This window comes from Notamacropus eugenii, chromosome 5 (genome assembly GCF_028372415.1).
Source record: "Notamacropus eugenii isolate mMacEug1 chromosome 5, mMacEug1.pri_v2, whole genome shotgun sequence".
Taxonomy (NCBI): domain Eukaryota; kingdom Metazoa; phylum Chordata; class Mammalia; order Diprotodontia; family Macropodidae; genus Notamacropus; species Notamacropus eugenii.
Window position 1 is genome coordinate 96,292,703 of NC_092876.1, and position 16,558 is coordinate 96,309,260.

At 38.2% G+C, this 16,558-nt stretch overlaps 1 protein-coding gene across 6 annotated transcripts in view; it reads right to left on the reverse strand.

Annotated features, from left to right (window-relative positions):
* PGAP2 (post-GPI attachment to proteins 2) overlaps positions 1 to 16,558 on the reverse strand; it is a 40,578-nt gene that overhangs the window by 14,953 nt on the left and 9,067 nt on the right. For 5 of the 6 annotated variants that reach the window (XM_072610269.1, XM_072610268.1, XM_072610267.1 and 2 more), the window contains one exon: positions 14,901 to 15,075. In XM_072610269.1, coding sequence (XP_072466370.1) covers positions 14,901 to 15,065 — 165 coding nt within the window. In that variant the 5' untranslated portion in view covers positions 15,066 to 15,075. Of the gene's footprint in view, positions 1 to 14,896; positions 15,076 to 16,558 lie in introns of all 6 variants that reach the window. The other variant, XM_072610270.1, reaches the window with a different exon arrangement.

A 16,558-nucleotide genomic window follows, 5' to 3' on the forward strand; every position in this document is an offset into this window, starting at 1 on the left:
TGTTGGTTGTAGCAGTGTGGGGAAAGGACTCTGGGACAAAAGGCTTTGGAGCTAGGCTCTGTACTGGCCCTGGGCTACTTGTCAATATTTCTCCAGACATCCCGAGCCCATCTTCATTATCCCTCATACTTTTGAAAGCTCTTTTCATTCCATTCTCTTGTTTGTTCATAATCAATCCAGTTTACTGAAAAGGAAACAGAGGTCTGGAGAGGAAAAGAGACGTGCCCATGGTCATCCATAAAGTGGAGATAAAGGGGTCCTCAGTTCAGGAATCAACATATTTGCTTTGGTTTCAGGACCTGGCCCTAAATTAGAAGTTGCCCAAGGGAAGGCAACAACAGATAGCCTACAGCAAGAGGGAAATGCCTGACACATTCAGATCTAGACTCAAATTAGAGTCCCTGAGAGTCTGTAGGAAGTTTAGTTTGGAAGGATCCTCTGGAAAGAATCAGGAGCTGAGGCCATCTGGCCAATGTGTGTGTATGTGTGTGTGTTCATCCTTTGTTGTTGAAAAAGACCATGCCATCAGAGAAATAATAACATGACTTGCACTTGACTTTGTTTTGGGTGAGGGAGGGCTGTGCAAGTCACTAACCTCACTTCTCTTCCAGAGCCATCTGAATCCAGTGACCAGATATTCATCAGGATGACTGGAGATGACCCAGGATGAGGCAACTGGGGTTAAGTGACTTGCCCAAGGTCGCACTGCTACTGCGTGTCAAGTGTCAGAGGTGAAATTTGAACTCAGATCCTCCTGACTCCTGAACTGGTGCTCTAACCACTACACCACCTAGCTGCCCTTGGCCAATGTGAATGTTTACCCAGGAGAAGAGATGACACAGCAGGGTTGGGGGGGGGCGGTGTGGGGAGAGAAGAGCATGAATGGAAGGAGGGAGGAGAAATACTTAACTGTTTTCAAATATCTGAAAGGTTACGATGAGGAAGAAAAATTAAACTTCTTTGACTTTGTCCAAGAGGGCAGAAATAGAACTGGAAGACACATGTTAGCTCAACACAAGGAAAATTTTCAAAGCAATAATTACTGTCCAAAAGTGGAATGGGAAAAGGCATGGAGATGGTAGAGTACAGGTAGTAAGTCAGAGACTAGCTTGACTAGAGCATTGAGTACATAGAAAGGAATAGTAGGTCATAAGGCTGGAAAGGCAGGGTATGGAAGGCCACAATTACAAGGAGCAGGAATCTCAATATAACTTAGGCAATAGGGAGCTTCTAAAGATAGTGAGGAAGGAGCATGACCTGATTCAAAGTGTCTATGGAACATAAGTTTGGTTCCCCCTTCAAAATCCCTTCAATTTCAGAGAGTCTAAGATTCTCTATTTACTAGGCCTCTTGTGGGGAGGAGGAAGTTCATGTGGCCTGTTCCTCTTTAACTCTGTGTGTGACTTTAGACAAGTCACCGAACCACTTTGGGCCTCAGTTTCCCCATCTAGAGAACAAAGGTGGATAGATGGACTCTAATGTTCCTCTTCTAGCTCTAAATCTATGATCCTATGAAATTCATTAGTATAGTGGAAGAGGGAAACATTTGAGAAAAGAATTTGCATGAAAACTATCAGATGGTTAGTGGATTGCATGCTCAGTATAAGGTAACATTGAAACATGGCAACTAAAAATGTTCAGTGTGACCCCAGGCTGAATAAAGGAAAGCATAATAAATACTGAGGTTCTCTTCAGAGTCCTCTCCTTTTTTCCCTCTATCTTCTTTCTCAACAGATTCATCAGATCCCATGGGTTTCACTATCATCTCAATGCAGATGATTCCCAGGTTTAGATATTCCACTCTGGTCTTTTTCCTGAGTCTCAGCCCTGATCACTACTACTGAGGCAGCTAGGTGGTACATGGAATTCGAATTGAACTTCAGCCTGACGTTCTTACTAGTCATGTAATACTGGACAAGTCATTTTATTTCATCTGCCTCAGTTTCCTCAACTTTAAAATGAAGATAATAATAGAACCTAACTCACAGGATTGTTGTGAGGATCAAATGAAATATGTGTAAAGTACATAGCACAGTGCATGGCACATAGGAAGCATTAATAAATGCTTATTCCTTCTTTCCTTTCTACCTCCCTTCTTCCAAACTTCTCCATTTCCTTTAAAAGCACCACCATCCTTCTCTTCTCCCAGGTTTGTAGGCTTCTCACTCTCTCTCACTTCAAACATCCTCCCAGTTGCACAAAGCTTGCTATTTCTACCTTCCTAACATCTCTCATATCTTACCTCTTCCCTCCACTCACACAATTACCACCTTGGGCCCTCATTGCCCCTCTCCTCGATTATTACAAAAGCTTAATAACTGGCCTCTCTGATTCAAGTCTTTCACCACTCATCTATTCTACACAATTCTGCCAAAATGATTTTCCTTAATTGTAGAGCTGACCAGATTATTTCCTTACTCAGTCAATTCCAGTGGCTTCCTCTTACCTTTAAAATAAAATAAAAATTCTGTTCAGCTTTAAAAGTCCTACCCAATTGACCCTGGCCTATCTTTCCACCTCTCTGGACATTAATCTACTCCTGTAGATCTTGCCAAACTAAGCTTCTCTCTGTTTCTCAGATACAACACTCCATTCCCACTCTGGGCCCTCTGTTTTGGCTGTCCTACATGGCTGAAAGGCACTCCCTCCTCATTCTGGTCTCATAGAATCCCTCTCTTCTTTCATGATAGAGCTTAGGCAGCACCTTCTGCATGAAGCCTTTCCTGATTCCCCCTAAAGAACTTCGTATTAGTGCCTTCCCTCCCAACCAACTTTGTATTGAAATACTTTGGATATATTTGTATTTATTAACTTTATGTTTATACTATACTTAATAAATGTATACATATATATGCACATTATGCACATCTATTTTCTACCGCTTTCCCTACCCTCATTAGAGTGTAATCTCCTTGCAGGGCATGCAGTAGGTGCTTAATAAGTAGTTGCTGATGGATTGATTGCTTGACTAGGAAGATAGGAGTCTTATTTTCTTCTACCCTAGCACACCACATCAGGAATAGTGTGTTCAGTACTGATTGCTGCATTTTACCACAGACATTGACAAACTGGAAGGGATTCAGAGAAAAGTGGCTAGAATAGTGAGAAGACTATAGACCAGAGAGAATCCATACAAAGATAGCTGAAGGAGCTAGAAATGCTTGAGTAGAGAAGAGATGACTCGTTTGGATACAAGATAGTTATTCTCAAGTATCTGGAGGACTATCATGCACAAAAGAGATTAAGCTTGGGTTTTTTGGCCTCTGGAAAGTAAGGCCATTATGGGAAGCAGGTACTGAGAGGCAAAGGTAAATTTAGCCGAAATGTGAAGGAAAACTTCTCCACAGAGCTCTCCAGAAATGGAATGAGTCAATTTGAAAAGTATTGAAGTCTATGGGTAGGCTGAGTCAATAGAATAAAAATGACAATACTATCTAAATTACTTTACTTAGTGCTACACCAAACTACCAAAGGAATACTTTATAAGACCAGAAAAAAAATTCATCTGGAGGAGCAAGAATATTATGAGATTGATGGAAAAAAAGTGGAAAGGAAAGCTGAATGGCAGTATCAGATTTCAAATGATAATACAAAGCCATAATCACTGAAACAATCTGGGAATGGCTAAGAAAAAGAGAGGTTGATTTGTAGAACAGATTAGGGACACATTATACAGAAGCAAATGAGCACAGTAATCTAATATTTGGTAAACCCAAAGATCCCAGATATCCCAGGCAAGAACTCACTACTCAAAAAAAATTGTTGAGAAAACTGGAAATCAGACTGGTAAAATAAAGAAAAAAACCCAAAACACCCTCTAGGTTCCCAAGTGCAGGCCTTTGACTGAATCCAAATTTCATAGAACAAATCCCCTTAATAAAAGGATTTGTTCTGTAAAACTTGGACTCAGTTAAAAGGCTGCACTACAAGGTCACATGTGGCCTTCAGGATATAGGTTCCTCACCCCTGGCATAGACCAACATCTCACATGGTATACCAAGACAATCTCCAAGTAGGTAAACAATTTTGTCATAAAAGGTAACATCATGCCCAAATTAGAGGTGCGTGAAAGAAATTATCTATCAGATCTTTGGAGAGGGGAAGTCCTTGTGCTCAAATGAGAAATAGAGAGGTTCACAGGAGGTAAAACAGGCATTTTTGATTACATAAAATAAAAAGATTTGAGCATAAGCAAAACCAATTTGGCTAAAAGAGAAACCAGAAACTGGGGGAAAATCTTTGCAGTAAATTGCTCTGATAAATGTCTCATTTTTAAGATATATAGGGAACTGAGTCAAATTTATAAGAATAAGAGCCATTACCCAACAATTCTGAGGTACCGCTGACATACATCAGATAGGTAAAAACAACAAAAAAGGAAAATGACATACGTTGGAGGGAATGTGGAAAAACAGGTACATTAATGCACTATGTGTGAAACTATGCATTGGTTTAGCTATTCTAGAAAACAATTTGGAACTATGCTGAAAAAGATATTGAATTGGGTATATCTTTTGACCCAGCAATACTTCTCCTAAGTTCACATCCCAAAAGAGATCAAAGATAAAGGAAAAGGACCCATATGTTCAGAAATATTTATAGACGCTCTTTTTGTGGTGGTAAAGAATTACAAGCTACTTAAGGGACTGAATAAACTATGGTATACGAATGTGATGGAATAGTATTAAGCTATAAGAAATGAGGAAGGGGATGGTTTCAGAGAAACCTAGAAAGACTCATATGAAATAATGCAAAGTGAAGTAAGCAGAACCAGGTGAATAATTAATATGATAACAATAGTGTAAAGACATACTTAGAAAGATTCAGGAACTCTGATTAACAAAATGACCAACCACAATCCCAAAGACTCATGATAAAGTATGCTAGCCATCTTCAGATAAGGAAGAAATAGACTTAAGCAGACAGATGAAGCTTTATATTTTTGTTTTCTGGACATAGCCAATGTGAGGTATTTGTTTTGCTTACCTATACATGTTTGTAACAGATTTTGTTTTTCTAACTTTAGAAAGGGGAGAAAAAAGGTGGGGAGGAGAGAATTTGGACCCGAAAATAAAATAAAATTGAACTTCTTTTTTAAAAAAGTATTGAGTTCTCCATCACTGTAGATACTGAGCATAAAGCCCTGGACATAGTATGCATTTACTGAATATTTACTGAATAGTTTTTTCCAAAAGGAAATTTTTAAATAAGTGGTCAGAGGATATGAAGAGACAATTTTCAGAAGATGAAGTAAAAACTAACAAAAGCCATACAAAAGAATTCTCTAAATCACTAATAAGAAAAGAACAAATCAAAACAATTCTGATTTTTCACATCACATACATTAGTTGTGTTGTGTAGTCATTTTTAGTCATGTCTGACTCCTTGTGACCACATCTGGGGTTTTCTTGGCAAAGATACTGGAGCAGTTTGACCTTGCCTTCTCCAGTTCATTTTAAAAGATGAGGAAACCAAGGCAAAAAGGATTAAGTGATTTGCCCAGGGTTATACAGTTAGTGTCTGAAGTCTTTCTGATTCCAGCTCTGGTACTCTATGCACTACGGTGCCACCTAGCTGCCCCAGCCCATTAGATTGGCAATATGAAATTGAAAATTGATTTTAATTCTATTTTTATGATTTAATTCTATTTGTTTAGACTTAATTAAGCCAGCATAGGTTTACTATTCTCCTTCCCCCCTAAATCTCTTGCCCATGCAAGTATACTCAAGTAGGGGCAGCTATGTGTTACAGTGGAGCCTGCTAAGAGTCTGGAGCACCTGAGTTTAAATCCAGCCTCACACAACTATAAAGGATCATATCTTCCCTAAGTCAGAGTCTTTGGCTACTGAGGACCTACCGACCCCTTTTCTTGGTAAATGCCAGGCCTACCAATAAGGGAAACATGTCTGGAACTTTATTGCCTCAGTTTACCTTAATTTCTATCATGACAGCTGGCAACCATGAAGAGATCCAAGTGAGGGATCCTGAATCCAAGACAACCCCCTCAAAGATCCCCTATAAAGCTCTAGTATTTCTACTGAGAGATATCTTCAAAAAGGGCCAGTGAAGGAACAGATTCCCCCTTGAATCTCACTCAGATTCTTCCAAGCCAAGGTACTGTAGGCTCTTCCTCTACAGGAAGAATGGGTGGAATCGATAAGCTCTTTAGAAAGAATTGGTGGCTCTGTAGGTTCTTTAGTGAGAGTTGGTAGAAACCAAGCTCTAAAGAGTGTTAAGGGCACTATTAAATAGCTTCTATTGGGTGTTTCTAATTGACTGCAATCCCTTAATTGGACTTAAAGGGGAATCTCAACAATGGCAAAATTTTTTGTGTCACCTCATCTTTAGGAAGTTGCCTAGGCAGAGAGTCTAGAAGGGGTAGTGCTTTCTTTCTCTGCTAGCAAGGACTTAGCTTTCATTTTGAGTGAGAATTAAAGGAGGAAAACTCTTGTCAGGAGGTGCTTCTGTGCCTGTATATTTTTGTGTTTCTGTCGGGATAGAATAAATTAACTTTTATTGTGGCTTTGAAAAGTAAGTATAGGCATAAGTAGAAAACATAATCAGTCTTAAACATAAAATGGCCACGAATTGATTGTGTTTGTGGATGTTGTATCTTTGTGATACCTCAAAACTGTAGAGTTTTAAGTTTCAGAAGAAGAAAATTACATGCAAATTGCTTTTACTATTTTAGGGAGGGAGGTTTTTCCACTCTAGTTTTAAAAGTGTCAGACCACTAGCAAAAAAAAAAAAAAAAAGTCAGCTTCAATGAGACTTCAAAGACAATTTGAACTTTCTTCCTCATCACCAAAGGACAGGAGTCTGTTCAAACTGAGGAGAGACTTGCGGTGAGTAAAGAAACATTAAGCATAAGTAAAATTAATTTTAAATATAAGGAATCATAAATCAATGTTTAATTGGGTTCTAAAAGTAAATTTTGTAGATCATGGTTACTTGTGCTATCCATCCCAGAATTTGGAACATTTTTCAATTTCCAGAAGACACTTCTGCTTCTTTTTAAATAATAAAATTCGAGTGACCTGAATGACACCTAAATTATTAATTTTGCTTTTGTTAACCTGTCTCAGCCAGAACTTACAAAGTATTTAAAAAAAAAAAAAGAATTCCTCAGAGTGGCACGAGAAGGGAATTGATGAGTTAAAAGATACAGCCCAGTCTATGAGGGAAGAAAGACAAAGAAAAAGAAAGATCTAAGCCTACAACCCAAGATGGATGTTTCTACTGTCTATAAGAAAGTCTTGTTGCTAAGAACTGCAAAAAAGAAGAGGTGGGTATATTTGTGGAACAGGTGTTACACAAAGAAGGAGGATTTGAAGAATAAAGATAACCTTCAGATAAAACTAGCCCTAAGGAATATTAGATATACATTACTGCTATTGAGCTTAATTTTCATGTCAATCAATATATGACCTCAGGGCAATATGTTTAGAAACTGAAAAAAATAAGTTTTTATCTTTAAAGTATAATTTGATCAAGATTTCTCTATATTGGCCTTGAATGCAATCAATTTAAAATGTCAAAAAAATTTTTAAAATGTTATTCCTGTAAAACCATTATATAAGAAATATCGTTAAGAATTGTAAAATGCAACTCTCTTGATTTGGAAATTAGCAAATATTAACATCATTTTAAAAAGAGAAAACTTTATCAAACATTTAAGTGGGTATTTTAAAGAAAGAATAGAAATACTGAATCTACAGATATTTTATCTAGATTCTGAAAAGTGAAAAGTAGATCAACTTTCAATCAGTCTTTCCCCAGAGTGTAACAAGCTTATTGTTTAAAGAGGGAAGAGAAAAAGGGGAATTGACTCTGTTTACAAGTGTCAGTAAAAAGACATGGTCAAATGGCTCCTGGAACAGTGGGCAGTTCTACAAAAAGAGAAAGACTTACGACTGACTAACTTAAAAGTAAGTAAACTTCAATTTGCAAGAATGTGTTGTGAACGTAATTATTTAGTAAGCCAGAGACAAAAACCTAAAGATACAGACATATAAAACAGAGGGTTTTTATTTATGAAAGCAAAGTATTTTAAAATCATGTTTTTGAATGTAATAAACACAACTAAAAAATTAAAAAGAAGTTACATCAAGCGCTTTACTAAAGCAGTAGTGCCTTATCTGGTCATCAGTAAACTGGCCACTTAACATACTGCTAAAATCACAACGAATATTTTTAATATTTATTTGAATATAATATGTTACTTACATGTGGAAGGAACTGAATGTTAGGCCAAAAGGGGTAAGCCTGTTTTAAAAGCTAGTATGCAGTGTTAGCCTCTGTAGCACTGTCTGTTGTAATAGCACTTTAAACTTATTGTTGATTTTCTAATTTTCCTTAAACTCATAAACATCTAAGTACAACTGTTTTATTAACTATATGAGCCAATGGACACTCAATGTTACTGAACAAGGGATTAATTTTAAAAATAATTGATACGTATTGAAATTGCAAAGGAAAAGTTCAGAAAAATTAGTTCTACTGATGATATAGGACACTATTAGGAAGTGAAATATAAGAAAATTAAGAAAGCTTTACCTGTTAGCAATTTTAGGCAGACACTTGCTGGTGTTCAGCTGACCCTTTCTGACCCCTTTTGGGGTTTTCCTGGCAAAGATACTGGAGTGATTTGCCATTTCTTTCTCCAGCTCATTTCACTGATAAGAAAACTGAGGCAAACAGGCGTAAGTGACTTTCTTTGGGCTATCTGGCTAGGAAGTATCTGAGGTCAAATTTGAACTCATGCCTTTCTGATGCTAGGTCCAGCACTCCACTCACTGTGCCACCTACCTGCCCTGTCCTTAAAAAAAGAGGGAGAGAGAAAGAAAGGAAGAAAAAGAGAAAGAAAAAAAGGAAAAACCCTTTCCAAGGTTAATACTGCAGAAAATGGCAAATGCCACTGGGTGAAGTGAGGTCACCCTCTTTAAAGCTTACAGTAAGGCTACATGAAGAACACAAAGGAACAGATTCAGCTCTTTGAGTGATTTAAATAGAATAAAGAAGAGGTTTATAGGAATGTGAAAAATGCCACCAGGAATCTCTGAAAATAAACCAAATTGAGGTTTTTGATTTAAAAATGATAGTATCTAATAGCCCTGAATAAACTGAAATTTTGAATGATATTATTTGTGATTGTAAAACCAGAGATAATTTAACTTGATTAAGGTTTACTTAAAACTAACTTAATGTGAGATGGGTTCTCCTATTAGGGTAATTGTGGTAGATTAGAACTTAATACTAACTGCAGTTAATATTTGCCATTAAGAAATATATTGGCTGTCTGACCTTGGGCATGTTATTTCACCTCTATTTATCACAGTTTATTAATCTTTAAAGTGGATAAAAATAGCACCTACCCTCAAAGTTGTTGGGAGGACCAAATGACTGAATTGCTTACCACAGTGCCTAACATAAATCCGGTAGATCACTGTATTAGAAATATTGTTAGAAAAGTAATTTCTCTTTTTATTTGAATTCTCTTTGATTATAGATTCAATTATTTAAAAATTATGTAAAAATGTTTGAAAACTATTTATTTAGAAATGTAATAGATAATGGTAATAATTTTCTGTGAATCTGATAAAGGAAAAATCTCTTAGATAAGAGATATCCTTAGATAAGATATCCTTATCTATGAAATACAAAGTCCTAAGATCTTACCAGCCCTGCTGAAAGGTTGGGAACTTTATACCTCAAGGCTACACGTGGCCTTCTAGGTCTTTGGGTGTGGCCTTCTGATTAAGTCCAAGTCTTACAAAATGAATCCTTTTATTAAGGGGTTTTGTTCTATGAAGTTTTCATTTAGTCAAAGGACCACATTTGAGGACCTAGAGGGTCACATGATAGTGCTGGAGTCTTGCAACATATGGGAAACAGGGCAAAACTTCAGTACTTCTAAGATTTTGAAAACCCGCCCCACATGCAGGTTAGAATGTGGTAATTTAATTTTAGCTGGGAATAATAAAAATACATTTTAAGGTTCCCTACACCTATAAAATCAGGTCTATTTAGATGTTACAAAGAGTGATTCAATTATATTATATTTAATATAATATATTCAATATTATAATTATATTCACTATAACTCTGCCAGTTATATAGCACTGCCCTAAGATGAGGCAGCTAGGTGGCACAATGGATAGAGTACTGGGCCTGAAGTTAGGAAGATTCATCTTTATGAGTTCAAATCCAGCCTCAGACACTTACTAGCTGTGTGACCCTGGGCAGTCCCTTGCCTCCATTCCTCATATGTAAAAATAAACTGCAGAAGGAAATAACAAATCAGTCAGTATGTTTGCCAAGAAAACCCCAAATGGGATCACAGAAAGGTAGACACCATTGAACAACAACAAAAGCCCCAAGAGTCATGAAATCTTAACTTCTCAGTATACTAAGTAATTGTTCTAAGATTAAAAGCTACAGAGTAAACTTTGCTAATATGTGGAAGAAGTTGTTTAAGACGTGACATTTAAGTCTACTGATCTCATTAGTCAAAGTGGGAGAAATTTTGATGAAAGAACATGGAGAAAGCAGTTAGTAACCTTCCTGACTCTATCTCATTTCTGAGAAGTACATTTTAACCTTAATTAGAATTTTAGATATAAGAAACTTCGATGTTATTGAAATTGACGTTAACATGACATAAATGACAGACTGTTACCAACTGTACCGTAGCCCTAAAATGTTGCATTGGTTTCCTGAGAAACTAGGGGAAAACTCACACGTTAGCTTAGAGTATAAAAGTGACTTTATGATGATTTGTGATCATGAAAATAAAGATAACTAGTAACATCCTCATCCTGTGCTGTTATCACTGACATTTTGCTATTTGAGGCTAATAATTCACTTTAACTCAATATTGTTTTACGTTTTTATTTCAGGTATTGTCTAAACCGCTGTGAAGCCAATACACTTTCTCAAAGGAAATGTTAGTGTTGCTAAAAGGAAATACAGTCTCAAGACATCCCCTGGTAGATATCTATGCCTCAGTATTGTTGTTTGTCCTGTGATATCATGAGGTCTTGACTTGAGCATGAATTGGACTTAAGTGAGGCAGAGTTCATAAGTCAGCTTCACTCTTTCTTCCAGACTCATTGAAGTCCAGTGGCAGGACAAAAGTTAAGACAACTGCCAACAGCTCAGGATACAGGCGATGACATTGGCATCTTCAAGCTCTAAACACTCTACAGCACCTGCTTCCACCACTTTCATGGATGTTGGAACAAATTGTTCTCATCTACCTATTCCACTGGGAGAAGTCTTCACATGCTTGGGCTAGACAGCCCTCATAACTAACTGAGAGGTTTGGCTACCCTCAGCCTGGTTTAGTTCATCTGTCAAAATGGTTTTTATCAGGGTGAAATTCTCCAATCATGTCACTATGCATGTTATAGCTTCTTGGAGCCACAGATGAGAGTTGGGTGGCAGGTGGAGACCAAAGGTGGAGGAGCAGCCTTGATAAGGACTTGGCAAACCCTAGTGTCAGAGGTGCTAGTCATCTCTGAATACCCCTTAAGTTCCTTGAGAGTACAGCCTTGAAAAAAATAAAGGTAAGATCCTCTTGACTTGGCTTCCTCTTGTAGTATTTCCGCTCTAGACATGAAATTTTCCCACCTGATCATTTCTGAGCCTGGTTTTGCTACTCTGTGAATGCTGTGAAACTTTGTTGCATGACTGTCTCTTAATTATAAGTCTTGCCTGGATTCAAAGAGATCTAGGGGAATATGTCCCTTCTTTTTCCTCTTGTAGCAAATTTCTGTATCAGAGCGGGTGAACACTAATGCATCTGAGTTATTGTGGGCTCATATGAAAAACACCAAGATGCCTACCAAGTAGGTAATATCGATTCCATTTTCTAACCAACTAAATAAAAGTTTTTCAGCTTGTCACCCCCTTAAGAATTGTAGGTTCATGTATGAGAATAATTTTTGAAATATCTCTTTCTTTCAAACTGATAGGGTGATAACATCCACTTAAATAGGAATTACATTTAGATAAAGATGTAATGTAAAACTTTTCAAGATTGAATGGAGAAGATTTATGTTTAAAGTTTAATTTAGGGAGGAGGAAAGGAAGACAGGAGGAGAATTTGAAACTCAAAATTCAAAAAAACTAATGTTAAAAAGTTTTGTTGACATGTAATTGAGAAAAAATAAAAAGATCTCTTCTAGCTCTTAAAAACAACAACAAAAAAAACCAAATCACCTTAATTTAAAAAGTTTCAAAGCCTTCCCTTCTATGACATTTTAAAATGTTTAGTTTTTGATTTCTCAACGGCATAACAATTTGCTAACTTATACACAGGGCAATTATAAGTAGTATAACTGATGGTTTTCCTTTTATATATCCTAGCTTACATGTCTACTTTGGTAAATATTCACCTTTACCCAGAATGGCTCATCTTACAAGTCAGACCCTCATGGATTTCTTAAGAGTCTCCCTTTAGCCTTTTGATAGTAGTGTCCACATCACATACAAGGTTTAGGCAACAACAGGTGAGATACAAAAACTTAAGTTCTCTGAAGTTTTGGGTGAATTATGGGTTCCTGATGCTTCAGCTGGTTACTGGAATGCCAAATTTAGGAGTGTATACTAAATAGTATTGAGGTTTGTTATGCAAAAAATTATACCACAAATGACTAACAATCTCTGCAAATAACCTGAACCAGAGAAGCAGATCTTGTAGAAGACGCTTCTGCTTTCAGACCACTCTAAGGACAGGCCTATTCCAGAATGCCTAAGAAGAGATGTTTTCAGAAATCAGACAACTGCAGGAGACATCTGAGCCCTAGGATATGATATGTTGATGAAATGGACATTGGGAATGGGTTACTAGTAAGGAAACATAACATCCACCCTTCTCTTTCCTTCCTTCCCCACAGGCCACTGCTTTTATAAGGCCTACTTACCAAAAGCGGCTAACCCTGATGGAGTTTGTCAATGCCTTGATCACAGGTTGTCTCAAGGGGTGGATTATGATAGGATGGATTATAGGATGAAACCTGATGGTTTGGGAGCCATCTTCTTTCAAATTAGTCCCATTAAAGTACAATACCTGAGAAAAAATTTCTTTAGTCCCTATTCCCATATATTGGGGTTCTAGCATAAGCACAAGCAGAGTTATTAGCAAAAACTAGGGGACCTGTGTTGTCATGGGGCTCTTCTAGCCCTGGGCTTCATAACTGCCTTTTAGCTTTGATAAATTGATTCCTAAGAAACTCATAGTGGTGCCATGATGATTCAAATTTATTATTCACAGTATTTTTGCTTCTCTAATCGTTACTTCGGTTTTACTAAACCTTATGAAGTGATAGACATACATGACTTTTACTATACTTTGATTTGGAACTTTAATCAGGCTAACTGATTCATGGGAAGTATGGCCTCCCAAGAATCAAAGGAGGGAATTTTGAAATTAAAAATTGATTTTAATTCTATTTAAGTCTTAATCATGACAGCATAGATTTACTCTTCTCCTTCCCTGTGTGAGTCTAAATCCCTTACTCCTGCAAGTACACTCAGGTAACTTTAGGTCACTTGGGCCACAAATCTATTCTTGTGATTCAGGTAAACTCAGGTCATTTAGGTCATGATTCCATTCTTGTGACTTGTGCCTCCATGCCTATTACTTTAGCCATGGCCCGTATTCAGGAGAAATCTGCCTAAAGGTCAATGTAAAGTATTGTAGCAACTTCTATAGCCTGAAAACTGATCTCATCTCCCAATGATGTTATAGGGAAAATCTGAGACGACACTTAAACCTCTCTTCATCAAAACGTCTAGCCAACCAGAGGAAGACATACCTATGTTACTCAAGATTTAATTTGTCATCTTATGAATCACTATCAAACATCCTATTGTCACTAACTCGTGGTCTTTGGCTACTGAAAAACCATTTGTTGGTAAATGCCAGCCTTGTTAACAAAGGGAACATGCTTGGAACATTATTATATTAGTTTACCTTAATTTCTATCATGACAGTAAAAATGACAAAAAAGGAAAATGACAGCTGTTTGAGGAGCCATGAGAAGAGAGATGCAATGTTTCACTATTGACAGAACTATGAATTGGCCCAATCATTCCAGAAAATAATTTGAAATTGTACTAAAACTTAAACTCTACATGCCGTTGTACCCCTGCAACACCACTGTTAGGCATATACCCCAAGGAGCCAAAATTCAAGGGAAAGTTCTCATATGTGCAATAATATTTGCAGCAGCACTTTTTGTAATAGCAAAGAAACAACATGGGTGCCTGTCCAGTGGTAAAAAGCTGAAAAATCTGTGGAATATAGATGTGATGGAATATTATTGTACAAATGACAAATATGAAGAACCTGGCCAAATCCAGAAAGAAATTACTTCTATGAATTGATGCAGAGTGAAATAAGTAGAGCCAGGGAAATAATTTACATAATGATCACAAAATTGCAAAGGACATTTATACTGAAAGACTTCAGAACTCTGCTCAAGGTGGGGACCAATCATGATGTTAAAGGACTAATAGTGAAGCCTGCCCTTCACCATTCAGCAGAGAGGTAAAGGCCTAGGGGTGATGAATAAAGCATGACATGACCAATGTGATGATTTGTCTGGCTTGCTTCGAGCTATATGTTACAAGGAAGGACTCTACTAAGGAAGAATGTGAAGTGATGGTGATGTTAAAAAAAATTATCAATAAGACAAAAAAAACCCACCTCTTTTCCACTTTTTCCACATTTCCCACCACATTTCCCAGGAAAGCTAGTGTCCTACTCTGAGATCTGAATTTGTATACTTTCCTTCCTCAGAGGCCAAAGGACCCACCCTCTGCCTCCCATCTGCTACTTTCCTTTCCCAGGCCCCAACACAAACCCCAGTCCCACCTCACCATCACCAGCCTACCCCACAGTGAGTGGATGTGGTCTCCGTGAAGTGGAAGAACAGGGACCAGATGACACAGAAGAGAAAGGCCAAGAGGGGGCAGGAGACAGTAGCCATAGCCACAACAGTGAAGCGCAGCCGGAACAGGGTTCCATCCCGCTCCAGAGGCAGCGGGATTTGGTACATTCTGTTGGACCTGCAGGGAGGGAAAGGAGCAGGGGCATTAGGGGCCCAGGCTGGGACTTTTCTCCTTTAGAGAATAACACAGAGTCATAGACAGGGAATCTCAGAGCTGTAAAGGCCCTTACAGGTCAATGAAGCTACACTTCAGAAAACTGAGGACTGAAAGTGTGAAAGATTTGTCCAGAGTCAGACAACTAGGCAATAGCTGAATTAGAAGAGGCCCAAGAACAGATTAGGTCTGGACAAAACAGTGGAAAATGGACTAGAAGTCAAAACCCTTAGGCTTAAGTCCTAGCTATGACCCTGACTTGCAACACGACCATTTACAAATCAGGTCTACTCCTTAAGCCTCAGTTTTCCTATCTGGAAAATGAGAGTGTTGGACTCAGAGGTTTTTAAATCCTTTTTTGTGTCATAGACCCCTTCAAAGTCTCATAAAACTTAGACTCCTTCTCAGAATCTTGTTTTTAAATGCACAAAATAAAATATGTAGGATAGTAAAGGAAACCAACTATAATAAGTTCATGGATCCCCAGAATAAATGATTTGTAAGGGCATTTCCAGCTGGAAATATTACTTTCTGTAAAATCCCTGGTACTATGCCATAAGCAGGTCTGTTTCTTGCCAGTCTCTCATCAGAGATTAAGGATGGAGAAGCTCACAACTCCAACTCAGACCAGGACCCAATCTGACTTTCTGGTCTCATGGTATCTCACCCAGAGGTTTAGGGTCAGAAGCAGAAACAGGTCTTGCTGTGTTGGACACTTCTTTTGGGCTGCTGAGATAGGGGTCTGCAATCAGGTTTACCCAACCCCAAGCTGCTTGGTGAGACCAGACTTACATATGGGCAGCTAAAGCCCAGGAGACAGTCTATACTAATTATTAAGTGAAAGGTATATGGAAAGTTGTATTAAGTGATCAGAGAAATAAGAGAGTTTCCTGGACGAAGTGGGCTTTGAGTGGGACCTCAAAATATGAAGAGAGGATGTGGACAGACACAAGAGTTTCAAAGTTCAGGTCTAGAGTCAAAAAGTGAATCCACTGAGGGAACGTGTATATATATAGGAATAAGCTAAATGACCTGATCCCTCTGGACAGTAGGAAGGGGGAGAGTTAGAGAGGGGACAAGCTTGATTCTATGTCTTGGGACCCTAGGCCTTGCCCAGATCTTCTAGTGAGGGTTAGCTTTGACCAGGACAGTACTTGTCAACATCCTTTCTCCCACTAACGATCTCCCCAGGATGCAGGAACAGAAAGTCAGTCATGAGACAATTCTTAATGCAATCCTAGAGTCCACCACCCCTAAGCCTGCTCTCCCCCAGCCTGACCCAGTCCAGCCCAGTGTGCCCATGGAACCAACCAGAGGGGCTAGTTTGCTGACTTCAACTGGTCAGAACTGAATTCCTCTGGAACTACCTCACATGACTCTAATCTCAGGCCATCAGGCACTCCTGGGAGCCAGAAGACCTTCCTCTCTCCAGAGAGACCGTAGACAT